The following is a 25,512-nucleotide window of genomic DNA, read 5'->3' as shown; positions in this document are numbered from 1 at the left end:
TTTGCCAAAGCTTCAGCATGTGGCGGAAGAACCAAGTTGGAGTTTTGGAGCCCACACTAGTGCTAGTTATCTGCAGGAGGGTGAATTTTATTGTCTTGTACTTACTGATCTTTGGTTAGTTTAAGATGATGGTACTGAAAACTTTTAATGTGTTTTGTGTAAATGCCAAGAATACATGGATGTATTTGGCACCAGTTATCTAGTTGACTGAAGATTTCTTCTGCTAGAGCAAACTGGTGTTGCTGGGTTGAAGGGAGATTGTTTGCCAGGTGGTGCCATAATGTAGATTAGTTCTTTGGTAACTGTGTGACTTCTTAGGTCATCACCATAGATTACCAGTTTAGCTGGTATTCAGATTTTGTGTTAACGTTAATAGGCTTAGAGGGTGTACAGAAACACAGGCAACACTATAGTGTTTTATTGAGTAATAGTAAGTAGTGTGGCTCATGGGTAGATGCTTCAGGTGGTGCAGAAAGGATGTGGTGAGTCAGATGTCACCTGGTGTTCACTGCTGATGATGGAAGAGCCTCAGAGGGCTCCTAAAGTCAGAATATCATGGGGCTGCTTAATGATTGGCCTTCAGTAATACCCAATTATTTAAGGCAATGAGGGTTAGCTACACCATGGGCTTGTAACTTATGAAATTGCGATGGTGGCCAGTCACCAGGCTCGTAGACTGATTTCATCACCTAATCTATGTAGGTAGGCCATCTTTCTTACACTGGTGAGACAGGGTAACCCTCATGAGATCGCAAGTGACTGCTCCTTGTGTTTGATTAGCCTGGGACAGGTCCCTCAATGGGCTCTCACAAGGTAACATGATTAACACAGCTGTGATAGCCTTAGATAGGGTCACCTTGGCCTTAGCATAACTGTCAGTATAATTTTATCATCTCAAACTTTAGGACTGTGGTAGTGTTGAGTGGAGGCAGTTTGTAGTGCTAAAGAGCTGATGAACTAAATGAGGAGTTTAAATGAAAGACTAAACAGAAACAGTGTTATAGCAAAGCAAAGTCACTAAACATAATAAGGCATGGTATGTCAGAAAAAACAAGGAAAATTAAACAATAAAAGAAGCTAAAATAAAAGAGTAAACAACAAAGCAAAATACTCGTTTCTAAAACAAGCTGGGGGAGGGACTAATAGAAATGAGGCTAAACAGATTTAGTGGTAAAAGCAAAATGAGAAAAGCTATAGAACTAAATAGATATGGCAGAACCCAAGTAAGATAGGCAAATAAAACAAATGGTTAAACAGGCAGAATTGTGTTCACAGAAAGTGAGTAAAATACAGACTTTGGGATGTAGCAAAAAATTAAAAAGTACTACAGAGAAAAAGTGATATTACAAAGATGTAAAACAAAAATTCTACAAAGAAATTAGAAATGTCCCAATTAATATGATAACCCATTGATAGCTTTGATAGCTATCGATCCTGGATGCCAGGGTATTGTGAATCATGACAGCATGATTTGCCATTATGTATCAGGCTATCTTACAAGTGTTGTAGCCTTACCTGATGCATCAAGATTGAATTTAAGTACTGGAGTTCCTCAGTTATGGAGACTTTTGCCCTTGCCACCTCTTTGAGGGAGTTCCCAGAGGGAATGGGCATCAGATATATATGCTGATAGGTAGATTATATTGCTTCATGTGCATCACATCCCATTCTTTACTGCCATTTAACATTATTGTTCCTGTTATTACATTTTCTTTTCTGACACCTGAAAGTTTGAAAATGTGAAGGCCACTGACAAATCACAGGTGCATCAAAGTCATTTGTAATGGTAGCCATAACTAACATATCCCTTTCCGGCAGATACATACCAGGCACAGGTGCAGGCAGCTTGGCAGAAGAGCTGGAACCAGACGCAGTCTCTTCTACAAAACCTACGATTTCGTGAGCGCGGGCCGCTCAAGTCTTGGAGACCTGAAACCATGGCAGAGGCAATCCATGCAGTGCTGAAGGAAGGGCTGTCACTTTCTCAGGTCAGTGCCTAGCTGTAATTTGATATGGATAATTTATTTTGGTAGGATTCAAATCATAGTTGATGCAATGCATTTTAGAGAATTACTTTTATTATTCATTGTTACCTATGTTGAAGAAATCAGTAATATACTTCATTTTACAGGCTGCGAGAAAATATGACATCCCATACCCAACATTTGTGCTGTATGCCAATCGAGTGCACAATCTGCTGGGCCCATCACAGGAGCCAGGTGATATGAGGCCCAAGGGACGTGGACGTCCACAGAGGATCTTGCTTGGGTCTTGGCCTGAGGAGCAGATAAAGGGCGTAATTAGGGCTGTCGTCTTCCGGGACACCTCTGTGTTCAAGGACAGTGAGCATAAGGTGGGCAGGAAGACCAAGGTACAGTCCAACAGCACTAAAGCTTATGTTTATTATGTTCAATTCAAGGGAGGGAATTTGTTTGTTCTGTTTGACCTTCAGAGCACTTGTATTGCCACTTTTATAACAGTTTTACTCCAGCACAGTAAGCACTTGTATTGCCACTTTTATAATAGTTTTACTCTAGCACAGTAATTATGGATGAATTGTATGTGTACAATTTTCTTTTGTCTTTAATGTTAGTAGTTTTTATCTTATTTTTCTTAGCTGGATCTCTCAAATAATCACAGTGTATGCATCAGGTCATACTTCTCATTGCTTCTTAATTTACTATTTTAAAATTCACCCCCCAAAAAATATTTTATGCATATATACTTATAAGTGTTTTCTTATTTTTTAAGCATGCATAACTGTCACTAGAATATTCATGTCCTCATTTTTGTTCCCTGAAAATATTTGTTTAACAAGTAGCAATGTATCACTGTACTTGGCTGACTTCACTAATAACAAAGCAGATTTAAACACAAGTAGAACGTGGGTTATTAAATATTTCCATGTTTCTTTTCATATATATATATATATATATATATATATATATATATATATATATGTATATATATATGATTTTATCTTCACTGTTTAGCAGTTGATAATTTGATACTGATATTGTCTTCATGACCCGTAGAAGTTGCTGTCTCCCCAATTTGTCACAATATTCACCTTTACTGTAGACTCCAGTGTTTACTGTTTTTTCTCTGTATTTTTTAGGAGAACAAGCACCCACAAACGCCCAAGCTGCCACGGGTTAGTATATTCACGTTGTCCTTTGAATTAGTAATGTTTGTTTTTGACCATTATCAAAATTCAAACAGTTAATGGTATACTTCTTGTGCATGATTTAGTTCATGAAACCTCAACTGATCACCATCATGTGAGAAAATCTGAATCCATAACTGGCTGTTTTCATGGAAATTTTTTTTTGAAAGTATATTTCACTGGGATAACTAACGCCATTACCTCTCTATCCTTGAGCTCCTGTTGATAATGACAGCATAATATACTTCATAGTCCATAGAATTTATTGGCAAGATGGTCCTCTTGAGCATTACCAAAATATTTCTAATACAGCACCGTTTTTTGGTTTAAGGAATGCAACCTATATATTTTCTTGAAGTGTTTAATGAGGAATAAAAGATTAACTAAACTTTCATGAGACCTGTGAGTTTGAAAAATGATGGCTGTAGATGCTTCTTGGCTTTTCTGGGTTCATATTGAATTCAGTGTGACATTTTCTTCTCACTCTTACAGGTCAATAGTTCAGCTGTCATGTGCCTTTTCTCAGGAGGACAGGAATGAGTTGCTTAAGGCATGAGCTTTGGGTCTTTAATGAATCTATAATTGTCATATACAGAAAAAATTAATTGGTCCTCATTTTTCAGGATGAACCCTCTGCTATGGTCGTGAAGCCCAATGGGCCAATGTTGCCCAATGTGTCTGGTATCTTAACAGGCCTCGCCATGGACACTCCTGACAATGGCAGCCTCTCAACTGCACCCAGCACCCCAGCATCGTCTACCCCAGCACCATCAACACCTGCACCAAACACCCCTCTCCCAGCTGCTCCTACTACTCCTGTTGCCCTGCCACTAACTACACCTCCAACTCCAGGAAGTGCTGTGGCATCAGCAGCAGACAGTCCAGCCTCAAGCGAATCTCGCTTGGCTAGCACTACAATGGTGAATGACTCTTCTCCGTCTCCAAATAGTATAGTGTCTGCTTGTCTTAGTACTATGACACTTACCTCCTCTATCATGTCCTCTCCTGTGTTTAGTCTCACTAATGGCACCAGCAGCAACACTAATGCCAGTATTACTAGCAATGGTACTAATGGAGCACCACCAATAAGTCCAACCTCAGGGACTCTGCAGAGACAAGAATCACCACAACACTCATATCAGAATCAAGAAGAGGAAAAGCAGCAAGAGGAGCAACAACCAAATCAGCAAGAGCAGGAGTTGCAGCAACAGCAGGAACAGCCACAGCAGCAGCAGCAGCAGCAACAACAACAACAACAACAACAGCAACAACAACAGCAGCAGCAGCAACAACAACAGCAGCAGCTAAAACAAAATCCACAGCAACAACCCTCAACAACACAGCCACAGCACCAGACCCAAAATCAAGCCCAGCGCCAAGGTCCACCCCTTGGCCCACACCAAGGACTTCATCTAGGCTCACGCCAAAGCCCGCACCCAGGCCCACGCCAGAGTCCTCACCCAGGCCCACGCCAAAGCCCACACCTAGGACCACGTCAAAGCCCACACCTAGGACCTCGCCAAAGCCCACACCCAGGTTCAATACCAGGTTCACTCCCGGGCCCTCAGCAAAGCTTGCTCCATAATCCTCATCAGGGACCACCTAGAGGCCCACACCACAGTCAACATCAGGGCCAGCACCATGGACACCAGCAGCATGGCCAACACCAAGGACAGCCTCAGCAGCATCCACAGCCCCAGCATACACCACAACATCACCAGTCTCAGCATCCACAACTTGGTGGTCTGTTGCCTGGTGGGCTTCCCTCACCTTTGGCAACATCCTTAGCATCCCCTGTCCATTTGGCACGATTGTTTGGTGAGGGTGCTCATCATCACATTTCTAGCCATCAGCCCCCTCAACACCCTCAAGCTCCTATCAGTCCCTTTCACCCAGGTTTCCCTCGACACCCTCATCCCTCTGCTGCAATGCAGGTCATGAGTGCCATGAACAACCTCAATGCCCACACTTCGCGCATGAATTCTAATGATGTTGAGCCATCACCTGAAGCTCTGCTTTTTAGCAAGCTTACAAATCCTCACATGAATCCCACTCAGGGTGGTGGTGAAACTATTCCACGAAGCAATCCAGCCCAGAATCAGTTTGACAACCATGGAGATGCCTCCAGCTTAACTGGGATAGTAGAGCGCACATCACTAATGTACCGTGATAGCCTTGACACCATTAAGTCTGAACCAGAACCTATTCTGAATTGAAATAACTACCACTCTTAATGTCCCCCACAAACTGTATAGAATAACTTTTGTTGGCAGTGAGCTGTACTACTGTAGTGTTGGCAGCAGCTTCCAAGGCTGTCTGATTGTGACCCCATACTGCTGGTTTTGTTGTGCAGTGTAAAGAAGAGATAATCCGTATTGTGTAGGGACCATATTCTTTAAAGAAATTTTTGCACACCTCTTTATAAGAGCATATTTTAGTTATGTAAATAGTAGAATGAATTAGGTATGTAGCTTTGCATCTGCATTTGTCCAAAACAGTTGGGCATTACCTCAAAGTGAAACTCATTCATATGCATTGTCACTGTACAAAATGTACATGCCAATATTCCCCCTTTGTATATAGTAAAAGGTGACTGATGTATGTACCTATGTGTGCTGCCTTGCACCCTACACTGTTTGAAGAATGGATTTTGTACCTTTTTAAAAGGTATTGTTGCTTGTTAGTTATAGATCAGAAACTCGTATACTACTAGAGTATAGGAGTAACTGGTTTATGATAGTGCATTAATTTATTTTGCTGATTCAATGATAATATACACTTGCCTTCACCTAATCTTTTGCCTTAATTGAAAGGGCCATGGACATGTCCATGTGGCAAGATTGTATTGCCCACCCATATATACATTTGCACATAAAACATGTTTTTCAGCAAATAATTTCTGCAATATATATATATATATATATATATATATATATATATATATATATATATATATATATATATATATATTTATATATATCATTATTATTATTATTATTATTATTATTATTTCCTGCAACTTAAAGGCTGCACTACTATCAGTAGCAAAGTAAAGATGGACTCCTTTGGAGTGAGAAGTTATTCAACAAGTTTGTATTCCAATGATACAACCTTGTCGAAGGTGACTTTACACTCGTAGTGTAAACAAGGTCTGTTAATGCATATATATATATATATATATATATATATATATATATATATATATATATATATATATATATATATATATATTGGAAAGGATCACAATTTTGCGTGTGATTAAGATATTCCTATGAGTCCACGGGGAAAATGAAATACGATAAGTTCCCAAGTGCACTTTCATGTAATAATCACATCATTAGGGGAGACATGAGAGAAATATTTCTCTCGTGTCTCCCTGATGATGATATTATTACACGAAAGTGCACTTGGGAACTTATTGTGTTTCATATTCCCCGTGGACTCATAGGAATATATGTATATATATATTATATATATATATATATATATATATATATATATATATATATATATATATATATATATATATATACATATGTGTGTGTGTGTAAAATAACTTATTTGTAATTACCTCAAAACTTTTCTCAAAGCTCCTGTAACCCAAGGCTGTTATACTTCCAGCAGCAGGGAAGAGTAGACTCCCTTTGAAGTGAGATTTTTTATGACACTGTACTCCCAATGATACAGTCACCAAAGGTGACTTCACTTATGGTGTAACCTCAAGCAGGCAGAGTCAACTAACACATTCATTCACACACAGTCTGTAGCTGTCATGTGTAATGCACTGAAACCATAGTTCCCTATCCACATCCAAGCCCCATAGACCTTTCCATGGTTTACCCCAAATGTTTCACATGCCCTAGTTCAGTCCACTGACAGCACGTTGACCCCAGTATACCACATCATTCCAATTCACTCAATTCCTTGTACACCTCTCACCCTCCTATATGTTCGGGCCCCAATCGCTCAAAATCTTTCTCACTCCATCCTTCCGCCTCCAATTTGGTCTACTGCTTTTCCTTGTTCCCTCCACCTCTGACACATATCCTCTTTCTCCTTTCCTCACTCGTTCTCTCTTGTCCAAAACATTTCAATACACCCTTTTCTGCTCTCCCAACCACACTCTTTTTATTACCACACATCTTTTTTACCCTTTCATTACTTATTGATCAAGCCACCTAACACCACACATTGTCCTTAAACATTTCATTTCCAACACATCCACCCTTCTCCACAACCATATAATATTGTTGGATAAACATACCTATTTTTGCTCTCTAAGATAACGTTCTCTCCTGACACATATTCCACATCACTCCTGGAACCTTCACCCCCACCCCCACCTTGTGACTCACTCGCTTCTGCTTCCAATGCTCCATTTTCTGCAAAGTGCACTCCCTGATATATAAAACACTTCACTTCCTCCAACCTTTCTATATTCAAACTTGCATCCCAATTAACTTGTCCCTCAACCCTGAACCTGATAACCTTGCTCTTATTCACATTTACTCTCAACTTTCTTCTCTCACACACTTTTCCAAACTCAGTCACCAACTTCTGCAGTGTCTCACATATATATATATATATATATATATATATATATTTTTATTTTTTTTTTTTTGCTTTGTCGCTATCTCCCGCGTTTGCGAGGTAGCGCAAGGAAACAGACGAAAGGAATGGCCCAACCCACCCCCATACACATATATATACATACATCCACACACGCAAATAAACATACCTACACAGCTTTCCATGGTTTACCCTAGACGCTTCACATGCCCTGATTCAATCCACTGACAGCACGTCAACCCCGGTATACCACATCGATCCAATTCACTCTATTCCTTGCCCTCCTTTCACCCTCCTGCATGTTCAGGCCCCGATCACACAAAATCTTTTTCACTCCATCTTTCCACCTCCAATTTGGTCTCCCACTTCTCCTCGTTCCCTCCACCTCCGACACATATATCCTCTTGGTCAATCTTTCCTCACTCATTCTCTCCATGTGCCCAAACCATTTCAAAACACCCTCTTCTGCTCTCTCAACCACGCTCTTTTTATTTCCACACATCTCTCTTACCCTTACGTTACTTACTCGATCAAACCACCTCACACCACACATTGTCCTCATACATCTCATTTCCAGCACATCCATCCTCCTGTGCACAACTCTATCCATAGCCCATGCCTTCCAACCATACAACATTGTTGGAACCACTATTCCTTCAAACATACCCATTTTTGCTTTCCGAGATAATGTTCTCGACTTCCACACATTCTTCAAGGCTCCCAGGATTTTCGCCCCCTCCCCCACCCTATGATCCACTTCCGCTTCCATGGTTCCATCCGCTGCCAGTTCCACTCCCAGATATCTAAAACACTTTACTTCCTCCAGTTTTTCTCCATTTAAACTTACCTCCCAATTGACTTGACCCTCAACCCTACTGTACCTAATTACCTTGCTCTTATTCACATTTACTCTTAACTTTCTTCTTTCACACACTTTACCAAACTCAGTCACCAGCTTCTGCAGTTTCTCACATGAATCAGCCACCAGTGCTGTATCATCAGCGAACAACAACTGACTCACTTCCCAAGCTCTCTCATCCCCAACAGACTTCATACTTGCCCCTCTTTCCAAAACTCTTGCATTCACCTCCCTAACAACCCCATCCATAAACAAATTAAACAACCATGGATACATCACACACCCCTGCCGCAAACCTACATTCACTGAGAACCAATCACTTTCCTCTCTTCCTACACGTACACATGCCTTACATCCTCGATAAAAACTTTTCACTGCTTCTAACAACTTGCCTCCCACACCATATATTCTTAATACCTTCCGCAGAGCATCTCTATCAACTCTATCATATGCCTTCTCCAGATCCATAAATGCTACAAACAAATCCATTTGCTTTTCTAAGTATTTCTCACATACATTCTTCAAAGCAAACACCTGATCCACACATCCTCTACCACTTCTGAAACCACACTGCTCTTCCCCAATCTGATGCTCTGTACATGCCTTCACCCTCTCAATCAATACCCTCCCATATAATTTACCAGGAATACTCAACAAACTTATACCTCTGTAATTTGAGCACTCACTCTTATCCCCTTTGCCTTTATATATATATATATATATATATATATATATATATATATATATATATATATATATATATATATATATATATATTTATATTTATTTTATTATACTTTGTCGCTGTCTCCCGCGTTTGCGAGGTAGCGCCAGGAAACAGACGAAAGAAATGGCCCAACCCCCCCCATACACATGTATATACATACGTCCACACACGCAAATATACATACCTACACAGCTTTCCATGGTTTACCCCAGACGCTTCACATGCCTTGATTCAATCCACTGACAGCACGTCAACCCCGGTATACCACATCGCTCCAATTCACTCTATTTCTTGCCCGCCTTTCACCCTCCTGCATGTTCAGGCCCCGATCACACAAAATCTTTTTAACTCCATCTTTCCACCTCCAATTTGGTCTCCCACTTCTCCTCGTTCCCTCCACCTCCGACACATATATCCTCTTGGTCAGTCTTTCCTCACTCACTCTCTCCATGTGCCCAAACCATTTCAAAACACCCTCTTCTGCTCTCGCAACCACGCTCTTTTTATTTCCACACATCTCTCTTACCCTTACATTACTTACTCGATCAAACCACCTCACACCACACATCGTCCTCAACCATCTCATTTCCAGCACATCCACCCTCCTGCACACAACTCTATCCATAGCCCACGCCTCGCAACCATACAACATTGTTGGAACCACTATTCCTTCAAACATACCCATTTTTGCTTTCCGAGATAATGTTCTCGACTTCCACAAATTTTTCAAGGCTCCCAGGATTTTCGCCCCCTCCCCCACCCTATGATTCACTTCCGCTTCCATGGTTCCATCTGCTGCCAGATCCACTCCCAGGTATCTAAAACACTTTACTTCCTCCAGTTTTTCTCCATTCAAACTTGCCTCCCAATTGACTTGACCCTCAACCGTACTGTACCTAATAACCTTGCTCTTATTCACATTTACTCAACTTTCCTCTTTCACACACTTTACCAAACTCAGTCACCAGCGTCTGCATTTTCTCACATGAATCAGCCACCAGCGCTGTATCATCAGCGAACAACAACTGACTCACTTCCCAAGCTCTCTCATTCACAACAGACTTCATACTTGCCCCTCTTTCCAAAACTCTTGCATTCACCTCCCTAACAACCCCATCCATAAACAAATTAAACAACCATGGAGACATCACACACCCCTGCTGCAAACCTACATTCACTGAGAACCAATCACTTTCCTCTCTTCCTACACGTACACATGCCTTACATCCTCGATAAAAACTTTTCACTGCTTCTAACAACTTGCCTCCCACACCATATATTCCTAGTACCTTCCACAGAGCATCTCTATCAACTCTATCATATGCCTTCTCCAGATCCATAAATGCTACATACAAATCCATTTGCTTTTCTAAGTATTTCTCACATACATTCTTCAAAGCAAACACCTGATCCACACATCCTCTAACACTTCTGAAACCACACTGCTCTTCCCCAATCTGATGCTCTGTACATGCCTTCACCCTCTCAATCAATACCCTACCATATAATTTACCAGGAATACTCAACAAACTTATACCTCTGTAATTTGAGCACTCACTCTTATTTTCATACATGCCATTTCCTGCATCAGTGAGGTAGCATTAAGAACAGAGGACTGAGCCTTAGAGGGAATATCCTCACTTGACCTCCTTCTCTGTTCCTTTTTTTGGAAAAAGTAAAATGGGAGGGGAGGATTTCCAGCCCCCCACTCCTTCTCCTTTTAGTCACCTACAACATGCAGGGAATATGTGGGAAGTATTCTTTCTTCCCTATCCCCAGGGATACTCTCTCTCTCTCTCTCTCTCTCTATGTATATATATATATATATATATATATATATATATATATATATATATATATATATATATATATATATTATATATATATATATATATATTTTTTTTTTATTATACTTTGTCGCTGTCTCCCCCGTTTGCGAGGTAGCGCAAGGAAACAGACGAAAGAAATGGCCCAACCCACCCCCCCCCCCCCCCCCCCCATACACATGTATATACATATGTCCACACACGCAAATATACATACCTACACAGCTTTCCATGGTTTACCCCAGACGCTTCACATGCCTTGATTCAATCCACTGACAGCACGTCAACCCCAGTATACCACATCGCTCCAATTCACTCTATTCCTTGCCCCCCTTTCACCCTCCTGCATGTTCAGGCCCTGATCACACAAAATCTTTTTCACTCCATCTTTCCACCTCCAATTTGGTCACCCTCTTCTCCTCGTTCCCTCCACCCCCGACACATATATCCTCTTGGTCAATCTTTCCTCGCTCATTCTCTCCATGTGCCCAAACCACTTCAAAACACCCTCTTCTGCTCTCTCAACCACGCTCTTTTTATTTCCAACCATCTCTCTTACCCTTACGTTACTCACTCGATCAAACTACCTCACACCACACATTGTCCTCAAACATCTCATTTCCAGCACATCCATCCTTCTGCGCACAACTCTATCCATAGCCCACGCCTCGCAACCATACAACATTGTTGGAACCACTATTCCTTCAAACATACCCATTTTTGCTTTCCGAGATAATGTTCTCGACTTCCACACATTCTTCAAGGCCCCCAGAATTTTCGCCCCCTCCCCCACCCTATGATCCACTTCCGCTTCCATGGTTCCATCCGCTGCCAGATCCACTCCCAGATATCTAAAACACTTCACTTCCTCCAGTTTTTCTCCATAATCGCTGTTTCCCGCGTCAGTGAGGTAGCACCAGCAAAGAAACAAAGAATGGCCCATCTACTCATAAACACATACATATACATAAATACCCACATATACATACACATACGCAGACATTAGCGCCAGGAATACAAACAAAAAGGCCACATTTGTTTACACTTGGTCTTCAGCTGCCATGTGTAATGCATCGAAACCACAGCTCCCTCCACATCCAGGCCTCACAGACCTTTCCATGGTTTACCTCAGACGTATCACATGCCCTGGTTCAGTCCATTGACAGCATGTCGACCCTGTTATACCACATCATTCCAGTTCACTCTATTCCTTGCACGCCTCTCACCCTCCTGTATGTTCAGGCCCTAATCACTCAAAATCTTTTTCACTCCATCCTTCCACCTCCAATTTGGTCTCCTGCTTCCTGTTCCCTCCACCTCTGGCACATGTATCCTTTTTGTCAATCTTTCCTCACTCATTCTTTCCATATGTCCAAAACATTTCAACACACACCCTTTTGCTTTCTTAGCCACACTTTTTATTTCCACACATCTCTCTCTTACCCTTTCATTGCTTACTCAATCAAACCTTCTCACCACATATTGTCCTCAAACATTTCATTACCAACACATCCACCCTCCTCTTCACAACCCTATCTATAGACCATAGCTCAGCCGCACAACCCTATCTATAGCCCATAGCTGAGCTGTATAACATTGTTGGAACTACTACTCCTTCAAACAACCCATTTTTGCTCTCCAAGATAACGTTCTGTCTTTCCACACATTCTTCATTGCTCCCAGAACCTCTCTCTCTGTCTCTCTCTCTCTCTCTCTGCTCCCCTGATTTTTCTTCATTCAAACTTTCATCCCAATTAGCTTGTCTCTCAACCCTACTAAACCTAATAACCTTGCTGTTATTCACTTCGCTCTCAACTTTCTCCTTTCACACACTTTTCCAAATTTAGTCAAGAGCTTCTGCAGTTTCTAACTCGAATCAGCCATTAGAGCTGTATCATCGGCTAACAACAACTGACTCACTTCCCAGGTCCTCTCATATCTTATTAATTTATTATACTTGATTGCCATTTCCTGTGTCAGTGAGGTAGCACCAGGAAACAGATGAAGAATGGCCCATCCACTCATATTCATATATATATACAAGCACGTATACATATCAACATGTACATAGACATATACACACATGTACTTATTCATACTTCCTTGCCTTCATCTATTCCTGGCCCTATCCAACCCACAGGAAACAGCATTGCTACCTCCTGCTTCAGCAAGGTAGAGCAAAGAAAACAGACAAAAAAGGCCACATTTGTTCACACTCAGTTTCCAGCTGTCATGTGTAACCACATCCAGGCCCCACAGACCTTTCCATGGTTTATCCTGGACATTTCACATGGAGAAAAACTGGAGGAAGTGAAGTCTTTTAGATATCTAGGAGTGGATTTAGCAGCGGATGGAACCATGGAAGCGGAAGTGAGTCATTGGGTGGGAGAGGGGGCAAAGGTTCTGGGAGCACTGAAGAATGTGTGGAAGGCAAGAATGATATCTCTAAGAGCAATAATGGGTATGTTTGAAGGAATAGTGGTTCCAACAATTTTTTATGGATGAGAGGCATGGGCTATAGATGGGGTTGTGCGGAGGAGGGTGGATGCATTGGAAATGAAATGTTTGAGGACAGTATATGGTGTGAGGTGGTTTGATCGAGTAAATAATGAAAGGGTAAGAGAGATGATTGGTAGTAATAAAAGAGTGTGGTTGAGAGAGCAGAAGAGGTTGTGTTGAAATGGTTTGGTCACACGAAGAGAGTGAGTGAGGAAAGATTGACAAAGAGGATATAAGTGTCAGAGGTGGAGTGAACGAGGAGAAGTGGGAGACCAAACTGGAGGTGGAAAGATGGAGTAAAAAAGATTCCGAGTGATCGGGGCCTGAACATACAGCAGGGTGAAAGGCATGCAAGGAATAGTGTGAATTGGAATGATGTGGTATACCGGGGTCGACATGCTGTCAATGGATTGAACCAGGGCATGTGAAGTGTCTGGGGTAAACCATAGTAAGTTTTGTGGGGCATGGATGTGGAGAGGGAGCTGTGGTTTCAGTGCAATACAGTCATCCCCTTTTTTAATAAATTCCACTGCAATACCATCCAGACCCGCTGCCGTGCCAGCTTTCATATATATATATATATATATATATATATATATATATATATATATATATATCATTATTATTATTTTACTTTGTCACTGTCTCCCACGTTCGCGAGGCAGCGCAAGGAAACAGCAAAAGAATGGCCCCACCCACCCACATACACATGTATATACATACTTGTCCACACACGCAAATATACATACCTATACATCTCAACGTATACATATATATATATACACACACACAGACATATACATATATACACATGTACATAATTCATACTGTCTGCCTTTATTCATTCCCATCACCACCTCGCCACACATGAAATAACAACCCCCTCCCCCCTCATGTGTGCAAGGTAGTGCTAGGAAAAGACAACAAAGGCCACATTCGTTCACACTCAGTCTCTAGCTGTCATGTAATAATGCACCGAAACCACAGCTCCCTTTCCATTATTTTATTATACATTATTTTACATTGTCACTGTCTCCTTCATTAGTGAGGTAGTGCAAGGAAACAGATGAAAGAATGGCCCAACTCACCCACCACATACACTTGTATATGTAAATGCCCACACACGCACATATACATTCACAGACATACACTTGTACATATTCATACTTGTTGCCTTCATCCATTCCCATCGTCACCCTGCCACACATGAAATGGCACCCCTTCCCCCCACACGTGTGCAAGGTAGTGCTAGGAAAAGACAACAAAGGCCACATTTGTTCACACACGGTTTCTAGCTGTCACGTGTAATGCACCTAAACCACAGCTCCCTTTCCACATCTAGGCACCACAAAACCCATGATTTACTCGAGATGCTTCACATGCCCTGGTTCAATCCATTGACAGCACGTTGACCGTGGTATACCACATCGTTCCAATTCACTCTATTCCTTGCATGCCTTTCACCCTCCTGTATGTTCAGGCCCTGATCGCTCAAACTCTTTTTCACGCCATCCTTCCATCTCCAATTTGGTCTCCCACTTCTCCTCATCCCTCCACCTCTGACACATTTATCCTCTTCCTCACTCATTCTCTCCATGTGACCAAACCATTTAAATACCCCTCTTCTGCTCTCTCAACCACTCTTTATTACCACACATCTCTCTTACCCTTTCATTACTTACTCAGTCAAACCACCTCACACCACATATTGACCTCAAACATCTCATTTCCAACACATCCACTCTCTGCACAACCCTATCTATAGCCCATGCCTCACAACCATATGACATTGTTGGAACCACTATTCCTTGAAACACCCATTTTTGCTCTGAGATAACGCTCTCACCTTCCACACAATCTTCAACGATCCCAGTTCCATCCGCTGCTAAATCCACTCCCAGATATTTATTTTTATTCATTATATTTTATCACTGTCTCCCACGTTAGCAAGGTAGCACAAGGAAACAGGGAAGAATGGCCCAACCCACCCACATACACTTGTATATACATAAATGCCTACACATACATATGTACATATTCATAGTTGTTGCCTTCATCCATTCCCATCACCACCCTGCCACACATGAAATAGCATGTAAAAAGAAGAGACTTTTCTTTTTTGATGTGAATGTGCTGTGAAGAGCAGCTGGTGGGATGTGTGATCACAGTCTTGTGGGGGCAAGGGGGAAGATTTCTAGAGGTTTTAGGAAAAGAGGAAACAATACTGGCAAGAAGAGCAGTGAAAATTTTTGAGCTTAGAGAAGACACTTATGTGGAGAAATATCTGGAGAGATTAAGTGTGCAGTGGCAAAAGGTGAGGGTTAATGAGGGAATGGGAAGTATTTTGGGAAGCAGTGTGTATGTGTGAGAGATTAGATTAGAAAGAGGAGTGAGGGTGAGATAAAGAAATGAATTTCCCAATTGAAGAGGAAAAGGGAGGCACTTGAATAGTACTTACTGGGAAGGAGTACAGATGATAGGGGCTGTATAAGAAAAAGCAGCGGTAGGTCAAAAGGAAGGTGCTGGGGTTGAAAAAGAGTGGAAATGAGAGCTGTTGTGAATGAGTACCTGAAAACTTATGTGGTGTGAGGTGGTTTGATCGAGTAAGTAATAATAGGGTAAGAGAGATGTGTGGTTGAGAGAGCAGAGGAGGGTGTTTTGAAATGGTTTGGTCACATGGAGAGAAGTGGGAGACCAAAATGGAGTGAAAAAGATTTTGAGTGATCGGGGCCTGAACATGCAGGAGGGTGAAAGGCGTGCAAGGAATAGAGTGAATTGGAACGATGTGGTATACCGGGGTCGACTTGCTGTCAATGGATTGAACCAGGGCATGTGAAGCGTCTGGGGTAAACCATGGAAAGTTCTGTGGGGCCTGGATGTGGAAAGGGAGCTGTGGTTTCGGTGTGAACGAATGTGTCTTTTCCTAGCGCTACCTCGCACACATGAGGGGGGGAGGGGGTTGTTATTTATATATATATATATATATATATATATATATATATATATATATATATATATATATATATATATGAATATATGGGAATAAATAGGAACATTGGTGAAGGGGTCATAAAGGGAACTGGTAACTAGTAGTAATGAAGTTAGATGGATTGAGTATTTTGAAGGATTGCTGAATGTGTTTGATGTTAGGAGGGCAGATGTAGAGTGTTTAGGTTGGGATGGTATGCAGTGTGAGAGAGTGGTTTCATGAAGAGAGCAAAAGGAAGGGAAAGCATTACATAGAATGATATGTGGCAATGCGGCTGGAGTGGATAGTATTGCTGTTGAAATTAAGAAAGGGGGTGACTGTGTTGTTGGTTAGTTCAGATTTTTCAGTGTATGTCTGGATCTTGGTGAGGTGCCTGAGGATTGGTGGAATGTGTGTATAGTGCTAGTGCATAAATGCAATGATGATAAACATGAGTGTTAAAACTACAAAGGTATAAGTTTGTTGAGTGTACCAGGGTAAGTTGTATGGGGGGTAGTGATTGAGGTAAAAGCAAGTTTATTAGGATTAGGACAATTGAGGGACAGGTTAGTTTGAATGGAGGAAAAGTGAAGTGTTTTAGATACCTGGGAGTGGACATGCCAGCAAATGGAAGCAGAAGTGAGTTATAGGGTGGGTAAGGGGGCAAAGGTTTTGGAAGCACTGAGGAGTGTGTGGAAAGAGGGATTGTCATCTAGGAGGGCAAAAATGGGGTATAGTTGAAGGTATAGTAGTCCCAACATTACTAAAAGGTTGTGGAGGAGGATGGGATTGTTGGAAATGAAATGTTTAAAAGACAATGGTATGAGGTACTTTGGTTATGTAAGTAATGAAATTATGAGAGAGGTGTAGTAATAAAAAGTGTGGTTGAGAAAGCTGAAGAGGATGTGTTGAAATAGTTTGGATGTATGGATAGAATAAGTCAGGAAGGTCTGACAGAGAAAATGTGTGTCAGACGTGGAGGGAACAAAGACAATGGGAAGAACAAAGTGGAGATGGGAGGATGGAGTGGAAAAGATTCTAAACAGTGTGGCATAAAGGCCCAGTCCTCTGTTCTCAACGCTACCTTGCTAATACGGGATATGGCGAATAGTATGTAAGAAAGAATATTTATATATAGAGAGGAAGAGATAGTCATTAGGTAGGGGTCTCTGCAAACAGTGCACTAGACTTGCCTTCTGCCAGTGACCTGTTAAGGTTGAGGCACTACAGGCTAAGAAGTGGCACTGGAGTTCACTAGTTATGGAGACTTCATTGCCATAGCCACCCCCATGAGGGAGTTCCAAAAGAGAATAGGCATCAGATATATATATCATCCCTGGGGATAGGGGAGAAAGAATACTTCCCACGTATTCTCTGCTTGTTGTAAAAGGGGAGTGGGGGCTGAAAAACCTCCCCTCCAGTTTTTTTTCCAAAAGCAGGAACAGAGAAGAGAGCCTACTGAGGATTTTCCCTCTTAGGCTCTGTTCTTAACGTGGGAAGTGGTGAATGTGTATGAAAATATATATATATGTACTTTTCAAAAAGATGGAGCAAAAGAAGGGGCCAAGCAAAGATTATTTCTTCTTTGGCTCAGTTATCACCTTTTGCAAGACTTAATCATCAGAGAACCTTACTCTAAACAAGTTTACAATTGCCTGCTAATGGAAGTAGCACAGCCAGAAGCTGCAGGAGCATATTGTGGGATAATAATAATAATATGGCAGCTAGAGTGTGAATGTAAGCAAATGAATTCATTTCTTTGGGTGTTCCTGTCACTACTAGATTATCATTGGAGGTGGAGAAAATAGAAAAAAAGGTGTGTGTATTACTGAACTCTGCCTGCATGGTTACGCTGATAATGAAAAGTTGCCTTCCGAGAAGCTGTGACAGTCTTTTGAGGAAAGGATGTACAGTCTCCTCAGAACTTTTCATTTTAAAGTATTCATCATTTTCATGATACTGGAAGAAGTGCAGCCTTGAAGCTGCAAGGGTTCCTTCTGTGAAAGAGGACCTGGGATTACATGCTGTTTCCTGTGGGGTGGGGTGCCACCGGGAATGGATGAAGGCGAGCAAGTATGATTATATATATGCTTGTATGTATTTATAAATGTGTATATGAGTGGATGGGTTTCTTCGTCTGTTTCCTGGCGCTACCTTGCTAACGCAGGAAACAGCGATTGAGTATAATGTATGTCTGTGTGTTACCAGGCTTTGTCTGCAAGAGGTTGCACTGCAAGTGAAAAGTTGTCTTTGGCTAGGCTGTATCATTGGAGGCATCATCTCTTCAAAGAACTTTTCATTCCAAAGTAGTCTGCATTTTCCTGCTACTGAAAGTAGTGCAGCCTTGAGCTGTAGGAGCCTATAGAAATGTCCTGGGGTCATAATATATATATATATATATATACATATATATATAGATATGTGTGTGCGTGTATGTGTGTGTATTTATACTGTATATGTATATATGAAAGAAACTTGAGAAGGATCATTCCTGTAGCAAAATATAATTGGGGTTTCTAATTTCCCTATATATTGAGATTGTACTCTGTGTGTACGAACATTGTGTTAGTAAAATGTTAGATAGGAATATTTTCAATGTATTTAACCCAAGGTCTTATTAGTAATATCTATAAAAGTTCCATCAAAAATGTTTCAAGTACATTCATGGATAACAGAGATACATAGGGAATCCAATTGATTGTTATACTTGTTGATTATGTATTACACACTTTGTTTTGGATATTGATCCAAAATATGTTGTTCTTAATTTCCAATTGATTCTATAGAAATACAATTATATAACCAAAGTATACATGATAGGATAAGGCTATTTTAATACTTATAGTTTGTAAGATACAACCTGTAGACTTTTAAGAAAATGACGTGTTGCACCAAACTGTGTTCTCTGCTTCTCTGAAAGCTTTCTCCTGAATATAATCAATGCCTTTTCACTAAAAAGGTAGTTAAAGAAAAATCTGATGACAAGAAGCAGGGTTAACATTGGCATTCTAGATTAGACGTTACCAGTATACCATGAGATGTGACAGCAGAGAGTCTGGCTTGGAAACACACATTGTGGTTTTCCTTTCTTCATTCATTCTCTCTGCTTTTTATTTTTTATACATATTTACAAGTTTTAGACATGTCCATAATTTAATCTTAAGCTTTAATGATTTTTTCTAGAACTCTTAACATTCCCATTCAGATTTTCTGCTGCATTTCATTATCTTTATTATATAGTTTTATGTTCTTTATCATAGAGCACTAAATATGCATTTCTGTAATTATAATCACTTTAAGCTGCTGTTATTTATGTTAGTGATATAACCTGTAATCCTCCCACAATCCTCAGGCTGCTATTGGGGAATTGAATAGTCAAGTTTCATGGTAAATGTATTTGTTTTGATATATCAAAACATTTACGAGAAAAAAAAGCCCTGAATGCTCTGGGAGTACAATTTTGACATTTATCGCACCAATGAAACACTGATTTTACTGGAAACCAGCAAGAGAAGTCAGACCTCTTGTTCAAGCCCAATAGTTGGCCATTTGTACATATTGTGATATAGAACTACTCTGGCCATGAGGCAGAGTTGGCACCCCGCCTGCCTCTTATGTGTGTGTGTGTGTATGTGTAGTAGCTTGTTGTGGTGCCCCAGGTGTCGTTGTCGTCGTCACCAGAACCTGTCATCCATCTCCCCATACTACTGCTGTGTGCATGTTTTGTTGGTATTTGTATTGTGGTTGGTAACATTGCTTTTCAGATCACTAATCAGCATATTGATAATGTAATATCAGGAATCATGGAAAACATACATTATATTATGGATCAGTATGACAATGTTGAAAAAACTGGTTATTTGGTGTATTTGCTAAGTCCATGTAGACAAGGATAGACAAACTGGTGGGTAACTATGTTTGGCCTGGTGCCATAGGGAGGGATGTGCCTGTAGATGCTCTAAATAAATGCTATCTCAAAAGGAGTCTGTACTCACCTTTCAAGTTACCAAGTGGCAAATGCACAAACAAAATCAACATAGTCTGAAATTTGATTTTACCTCCAAAGCTATCCCTATGTTTTTGTAAGTTCTGCCTCTATTCAGGAGGTTGATCACAAGAAAACCATTTCTTTTTGACTAAGGAGGCGCAAATAATATTAGTCAAGGCCTTAAAGCGAAATATTCATAAACTATTCTTAAACATATCAATAGTACTGCTACCACTCTAGTTGGTAAATCATTCCCTGTTAACAACCTGTTGAGGAAAAAATACTTGTAACCACATGCAGTTACAACTACACTATAATACAAAGATCCTCCCACCACAGTCCACCTCTCAACATGCGCAGCCCGACACCTGTCCCCTTCAAACCACTTATCCATAACTGACCATCAATCCCCAAAGTAGAAAGAAAAAGCATACCCCCTGCTACACACTGCAGTAGCTACCAAAGGATGTGCCAAACCCCAACACATATAACAAAACAAATACACCTTGAAATAACCTGCCAAGCACGAAGCAACAGCTCTCCGGTCTCGGTCTTAAACTGCACCCACTCAGACGTACACCTATCAGAAGCAACACTCCCCAGACACACACGCAAGTCTCTCTTACGTTCCAGATATCACCTATCCCTACAACACTACAAAAATCATTTCAATATATCCAAAGACCATTCACGCCCATGATGCATTTACCCCAACAAAAGACATCAAGCACTTTCTTCCACTAGTCAACTGTCCTATACTCTCTCCACACACACACAAATATATCATTACACGCTTTATGACCTATGATCCTGACCAGCAGACGTGGCCGGCTTCCCGAGTACAAACGCTGCAGAAACCTAATAATGACAGAGGGGGACTCGTGATATACAAAATATATATATATATATATTTATTATTTATTTATTTTGCTTTGTTGCTGTCTCCCACGTTAGCAAGGCAGCGCAAGGAAACAGATGAAAGAATGGCCCAACCCACCCACACACACATGTATATACATACACGACCACACATGCAAATATACATACCTATACATCTCAATGTATACACATATATACACACACAGACATATACATATATACACATGTACATAATTCATACTGTCTGCCTTTATTTATTCCCATCGCCACCTCGCCACACATGGAATAATAACCCCCTCCCCCCTCATGTGTGCGAGGTAGAGCTAGGAAAAGACAACAAAGGCCCCATTCGTTCACACTCAGTCTCTAGCTGTCATGTAATAATGCACCGAAACCACAGCTCCCTTTCCACATCCAGGCCCCACAGAACTTTCCATGGTTTATCCCAGACACTTCACATGCCCTGGTTCAATCCACTGACAGCACGTCGCCCCGGTATACCACATCGTTCCAATTCACTCCATTCCTTGTACGCCTTTCACCCTCCTGCATGTTCAGGCCTCGATCACTGAAAATCTTTTTCACTCCATCTTTCCACCTCCAATTTGGTCTTCCACTTCTCCTCGTTCCCTCCACCTCTGACACATATATCCTTAGTCAATCTTTCCTCACCCATTCTCTCCATGTGACCAAACCATTTCAAAACACCCTCCTCTGCTCTCTCAACCACACTCTTTTTATTTCCACACATCTCTCTCACCCTTACATTACTTAATCAAACCACCTCACACCACATATTGTCATCAAACATCTCATTTCCAGCACATCCACCCTCCTGCGCACAACTCTATCCATAGCCCACGCCTCGCAACCATACAACATTGTTGGAACCACCATTCCTTCAAACATACCCATTTTTGCTTTCCGAGATAATGTTCTCGACTTCCAAACATTCTTCAAGGCTCCCAGAATTTTCGTCCCCTCCCCCATCCTATGATTCACTTCCGCTTCCATGGTTCCATTTGCTGCCAAATCCACTCCCAGATATCTAAAACACTTTACTTCCTCCAGTTTTTCTCCATTCTAACTTACCTCCCAAATGACTTGACCCTCAACCCTACTGTACCTAATAACCTTGCTCTTATTCACATTTACTCTCAACTTTCTTCTTTCTCACACTTTACCAAACTCAAGTCACCAGCTTCTGCAGTTTCTCACATGAATCAGCCACCAGCGCTGTATCATCGGTGAACAACAACTGACTCACTCCCCAAGTTCTCTCATCCACAACAGACTGCATACTTGCCCCTCTTTCCAAAACTCTTGCATTCACCTCCCTAACAACCCCATCCATAAACAAATTAAACAACCATGGAGACATCACACACCCCTACCGCAAACCTGCATTCACTGAGAACCAATCACTTTCCTCTCTTCCTACATGTACACATGCCTTACATCCACGATAAAAACTTTTCACTGCTTCTAACAACTTGCCTCCCACACCATATATTCTTAATACCTTCCACAGAGCATCTCTATCAACTCTATCATATGCCTTCTCCAGATCCATAAATGCTACATACAAATCCATTTGCTTTTCTAAGTATTTCTCACATACATTCTTCAAAGCAAACCCCTGATCCACACATCCTCTACCACTTCTGAAACCAGCCTGCTCTTCCCTAATCTGATGCTCTGTACATGCCTTCACCCTCTCAATCAATACCCTCCCATATAATTTACCAGAAATACTCAGGAGCACTCACTCTTATCCCCTTTGCCTTTGTACAATGGCACTATGCAAGCATTCTGCCAATCCTCAGGCACCTCACCATACATACATTAAATAACCTTACCAACCATATATATATATATATATATATATATATATATATATATAGTGACTGTATTGTTGACTGGTTGGTAAGGTTATTTAATGTATGTATGATTCATGGTGAGGTGCCTGAGGATTGGCGGAATGCTTGCATAGTGCCATTGTACAAAGGCAAAGGGGATAAGAGTGAGTGCTCAAATTACAGAGGTATAAGTTTGTTGAGTATTCCTGGTAAATTATATGGGAGGATATTGATTGAAAGGGTGAAGGTGTGTACAGAGCATCAGATTGGGGAAGAGCAGTGTGGTTTCAGAAGTGGTAGAGGATGTGTGGATCAGGTGTTTGCTTTGAAGAATGTATGTGAGAAATACTTAGAAAAACAAATGGATTTGTATGTAGCATTTATGGATCTGGAGAAGGCATATGATACAGTTAATAGAGATGCTCTGTGGAAGGTTTTAAGAATATATGGTGGGGGAGGCAAGTTGTTAGAAGCAGTGAAAAGTTTTTATCGAGGATGTAAGGCATGTGTACGTGTAGGAAGAGAGGAAAGTGATTGGTTCTCAGTGAATGTAGGTTTGCGGCAGGGGTGTGTGATGTCTCCATGGTTGTTTAATTTGTTTGTGATGGGGTTGTTAGAGAGGTGAATGCAAGAGTTTTGGAAAAAGGGCAAGTATGAAGTCTGTTGTGGATGAGAGAGCTTGGGAAGTGAGTCAGTTGTTGTTCGCTGATGATACAGCGCTGGTGGCTGATTCATGTGAGAAACTGCAGAAGCTGGTGACTGAGTTTGGTAAAGTATGTGAAAGAAGAAAGTTAAGAGTAAATGTGAATAAGAGCAAGGTTATTAGGTACAGTAAGGTTGAGGGTCAAGTCAATTGGGAGGTAAGTTTGAATGGAGAAAATCTGGAGGAAGTAAAGTGTTTTAGATATCTGGGAGTGGATCTGGCAGCAGATGGAACCATGGAAGCGGAAGTGAATCATAGGATGGGGCAGGGGACGAAAATTCTGGGAGCCTTGAAGAATGTTTGGAAGTCGAGAACATTATCTCGGAAAGCAAAAATGGGTATGTTTGAAGGAATAGTGGTTCCAACAATGCTGTATGGTTGCGAAGCGTGGGTTATGGATAGAGTTGTGCACAGGAGGGTGGATGTGCTGGAAATGAGATGTTTGAGGACAATATGTGGTGTGAGGTGGTTTGATCGAGTAAGTAATGTAAGGGTGAGAGAGATGTGTGGAAATCAAAAGAGTGTGGTTGAGAGAGCAGAAGAGGGTGTTTTGAAATAGTTTAGTCACATGGAGAGAATGAGTGGGGAAAGATTGACCAACAGGATATATGTGTCAGAGGTGGAGGGAACGAGGAGAAGTGGGAAACCAAACTGGAGGTGGAAAGATGAAGTGAAAAAGATTTTGAGTGATCGGGGCCTGCACATGCAGGAGGGTGAAAGGCGTGCAAGGAATAGAGTGAATTGGAACGATGTGGTATACCGGGGTCGACGTGCTGTCAATGGATTGAACCAGGGCATGTGAAGCGTCTGGGGTAAACCATGGAAAGTGTGTGGGGCCCGGATGTGGAAAGGGAGCTGTGGTTTTGGTGCATTATTACATGACAGCTAGAGACTGAGTGTGAACGAATGGGGCCTTTGGTGTCTTTCCTAGCGCTACCTCGCACACATGAGGGGGGAGGGGGTTGTTATTCCATGTGTGGCGAGGTGGCGATGGGAACAAATAAAGGCAGACAGTATGAATTATGTACATGTGTATATATGTATATGTCTGTGTGTGTATATATATGTGTACATTGAGATGTATAGGTATGTATATTTGCGTGTGTGGATGTGTATGTATATACACTTGTATGTGGGCGGATTGGGCCATTCTTTCATCTGTTTCCTTGCGCTACCTTGCTAACGTAGGAGACAGCGACAAAGCAAAATAAAATAAATAAAAATAATATATACATATATATATATATAGTACGAAAAAGGGAAAAAATTAAAAATACTGCTGCGTATCACTAGTAGTGCTTACTAATTATTATTTGATGGTTGATGATGTTCAAGTGAAACCATGGGGGTCCACAGCCATAGTTTAAGTAAAACCCCTTAATTAAGACATTAATGATCCAACTAAGCCAATGGACTGCTAAGCATACTTTTGACTACTCACTTTTCTGTAGGATAAGGAAAAGCCAATA

At 41.2% G+C, this 25,512-nt stretch overlaps 1 protein-coding gene across 3 annotated transcripts in view; it reads left to right on the top strand.

Moving 5' to 3' along the window:
* Positions 1 to 5,771, top strand: part of LOC139753729 (uncharacterized) — a 579,254-nt gene extending 573,483 nt beyond the window's left edge. For 2 of the 3 annotated variants that reach the window (XM_071670511.1, XM_071670509.1), the window contains 4 exons: positions 1,819 to 1,988; positions 2,132 to 2,371; positions 3,119 to 3,154; positions 3,790 to 5,771. In XM_071670511.1, coding sequence (XP_071526612.1) covers positions 1,819 to 1,988; positions 2,132 to 2,371; positions 3,119 to 3,154; positions 3,790 to 5,382 — 2,039 coding nt within the window. In that variant the 3' untranslated portion in view covers positions 5,383 to 5,771. The remainder of the gene's footprint in view (positions 1 to 1,818; positions 1,989 to 2,131; positions 2,372 to 3,118; positions 3,155 to 3,789) is intronic. The other variant, XM_071670510.1, reaches the window with a different exon arrangement.
* Positions 5,772 to 25,512: the final 19,741 nt, after the last annotated feature.

Source organism: Panulirus ornatus, chromosome 15 (genome assembly GCF_036320965.1).
Source record: "Panulirus ornatus isolate Po-2019 chromosome 15, ASM3632096v1, whole genome shotgun sequence".
Classification (NCBI taxonomy): domain Eukaryota; kingdom Metazoa; phylum Arthropoda; class Malacostraca; order Decapoda; family Palinuridae; genus Panulirus; species Panulirus ornatus.
This window is presented reverse-complemented; position numbering and strand designations above follow the sequence as displayed.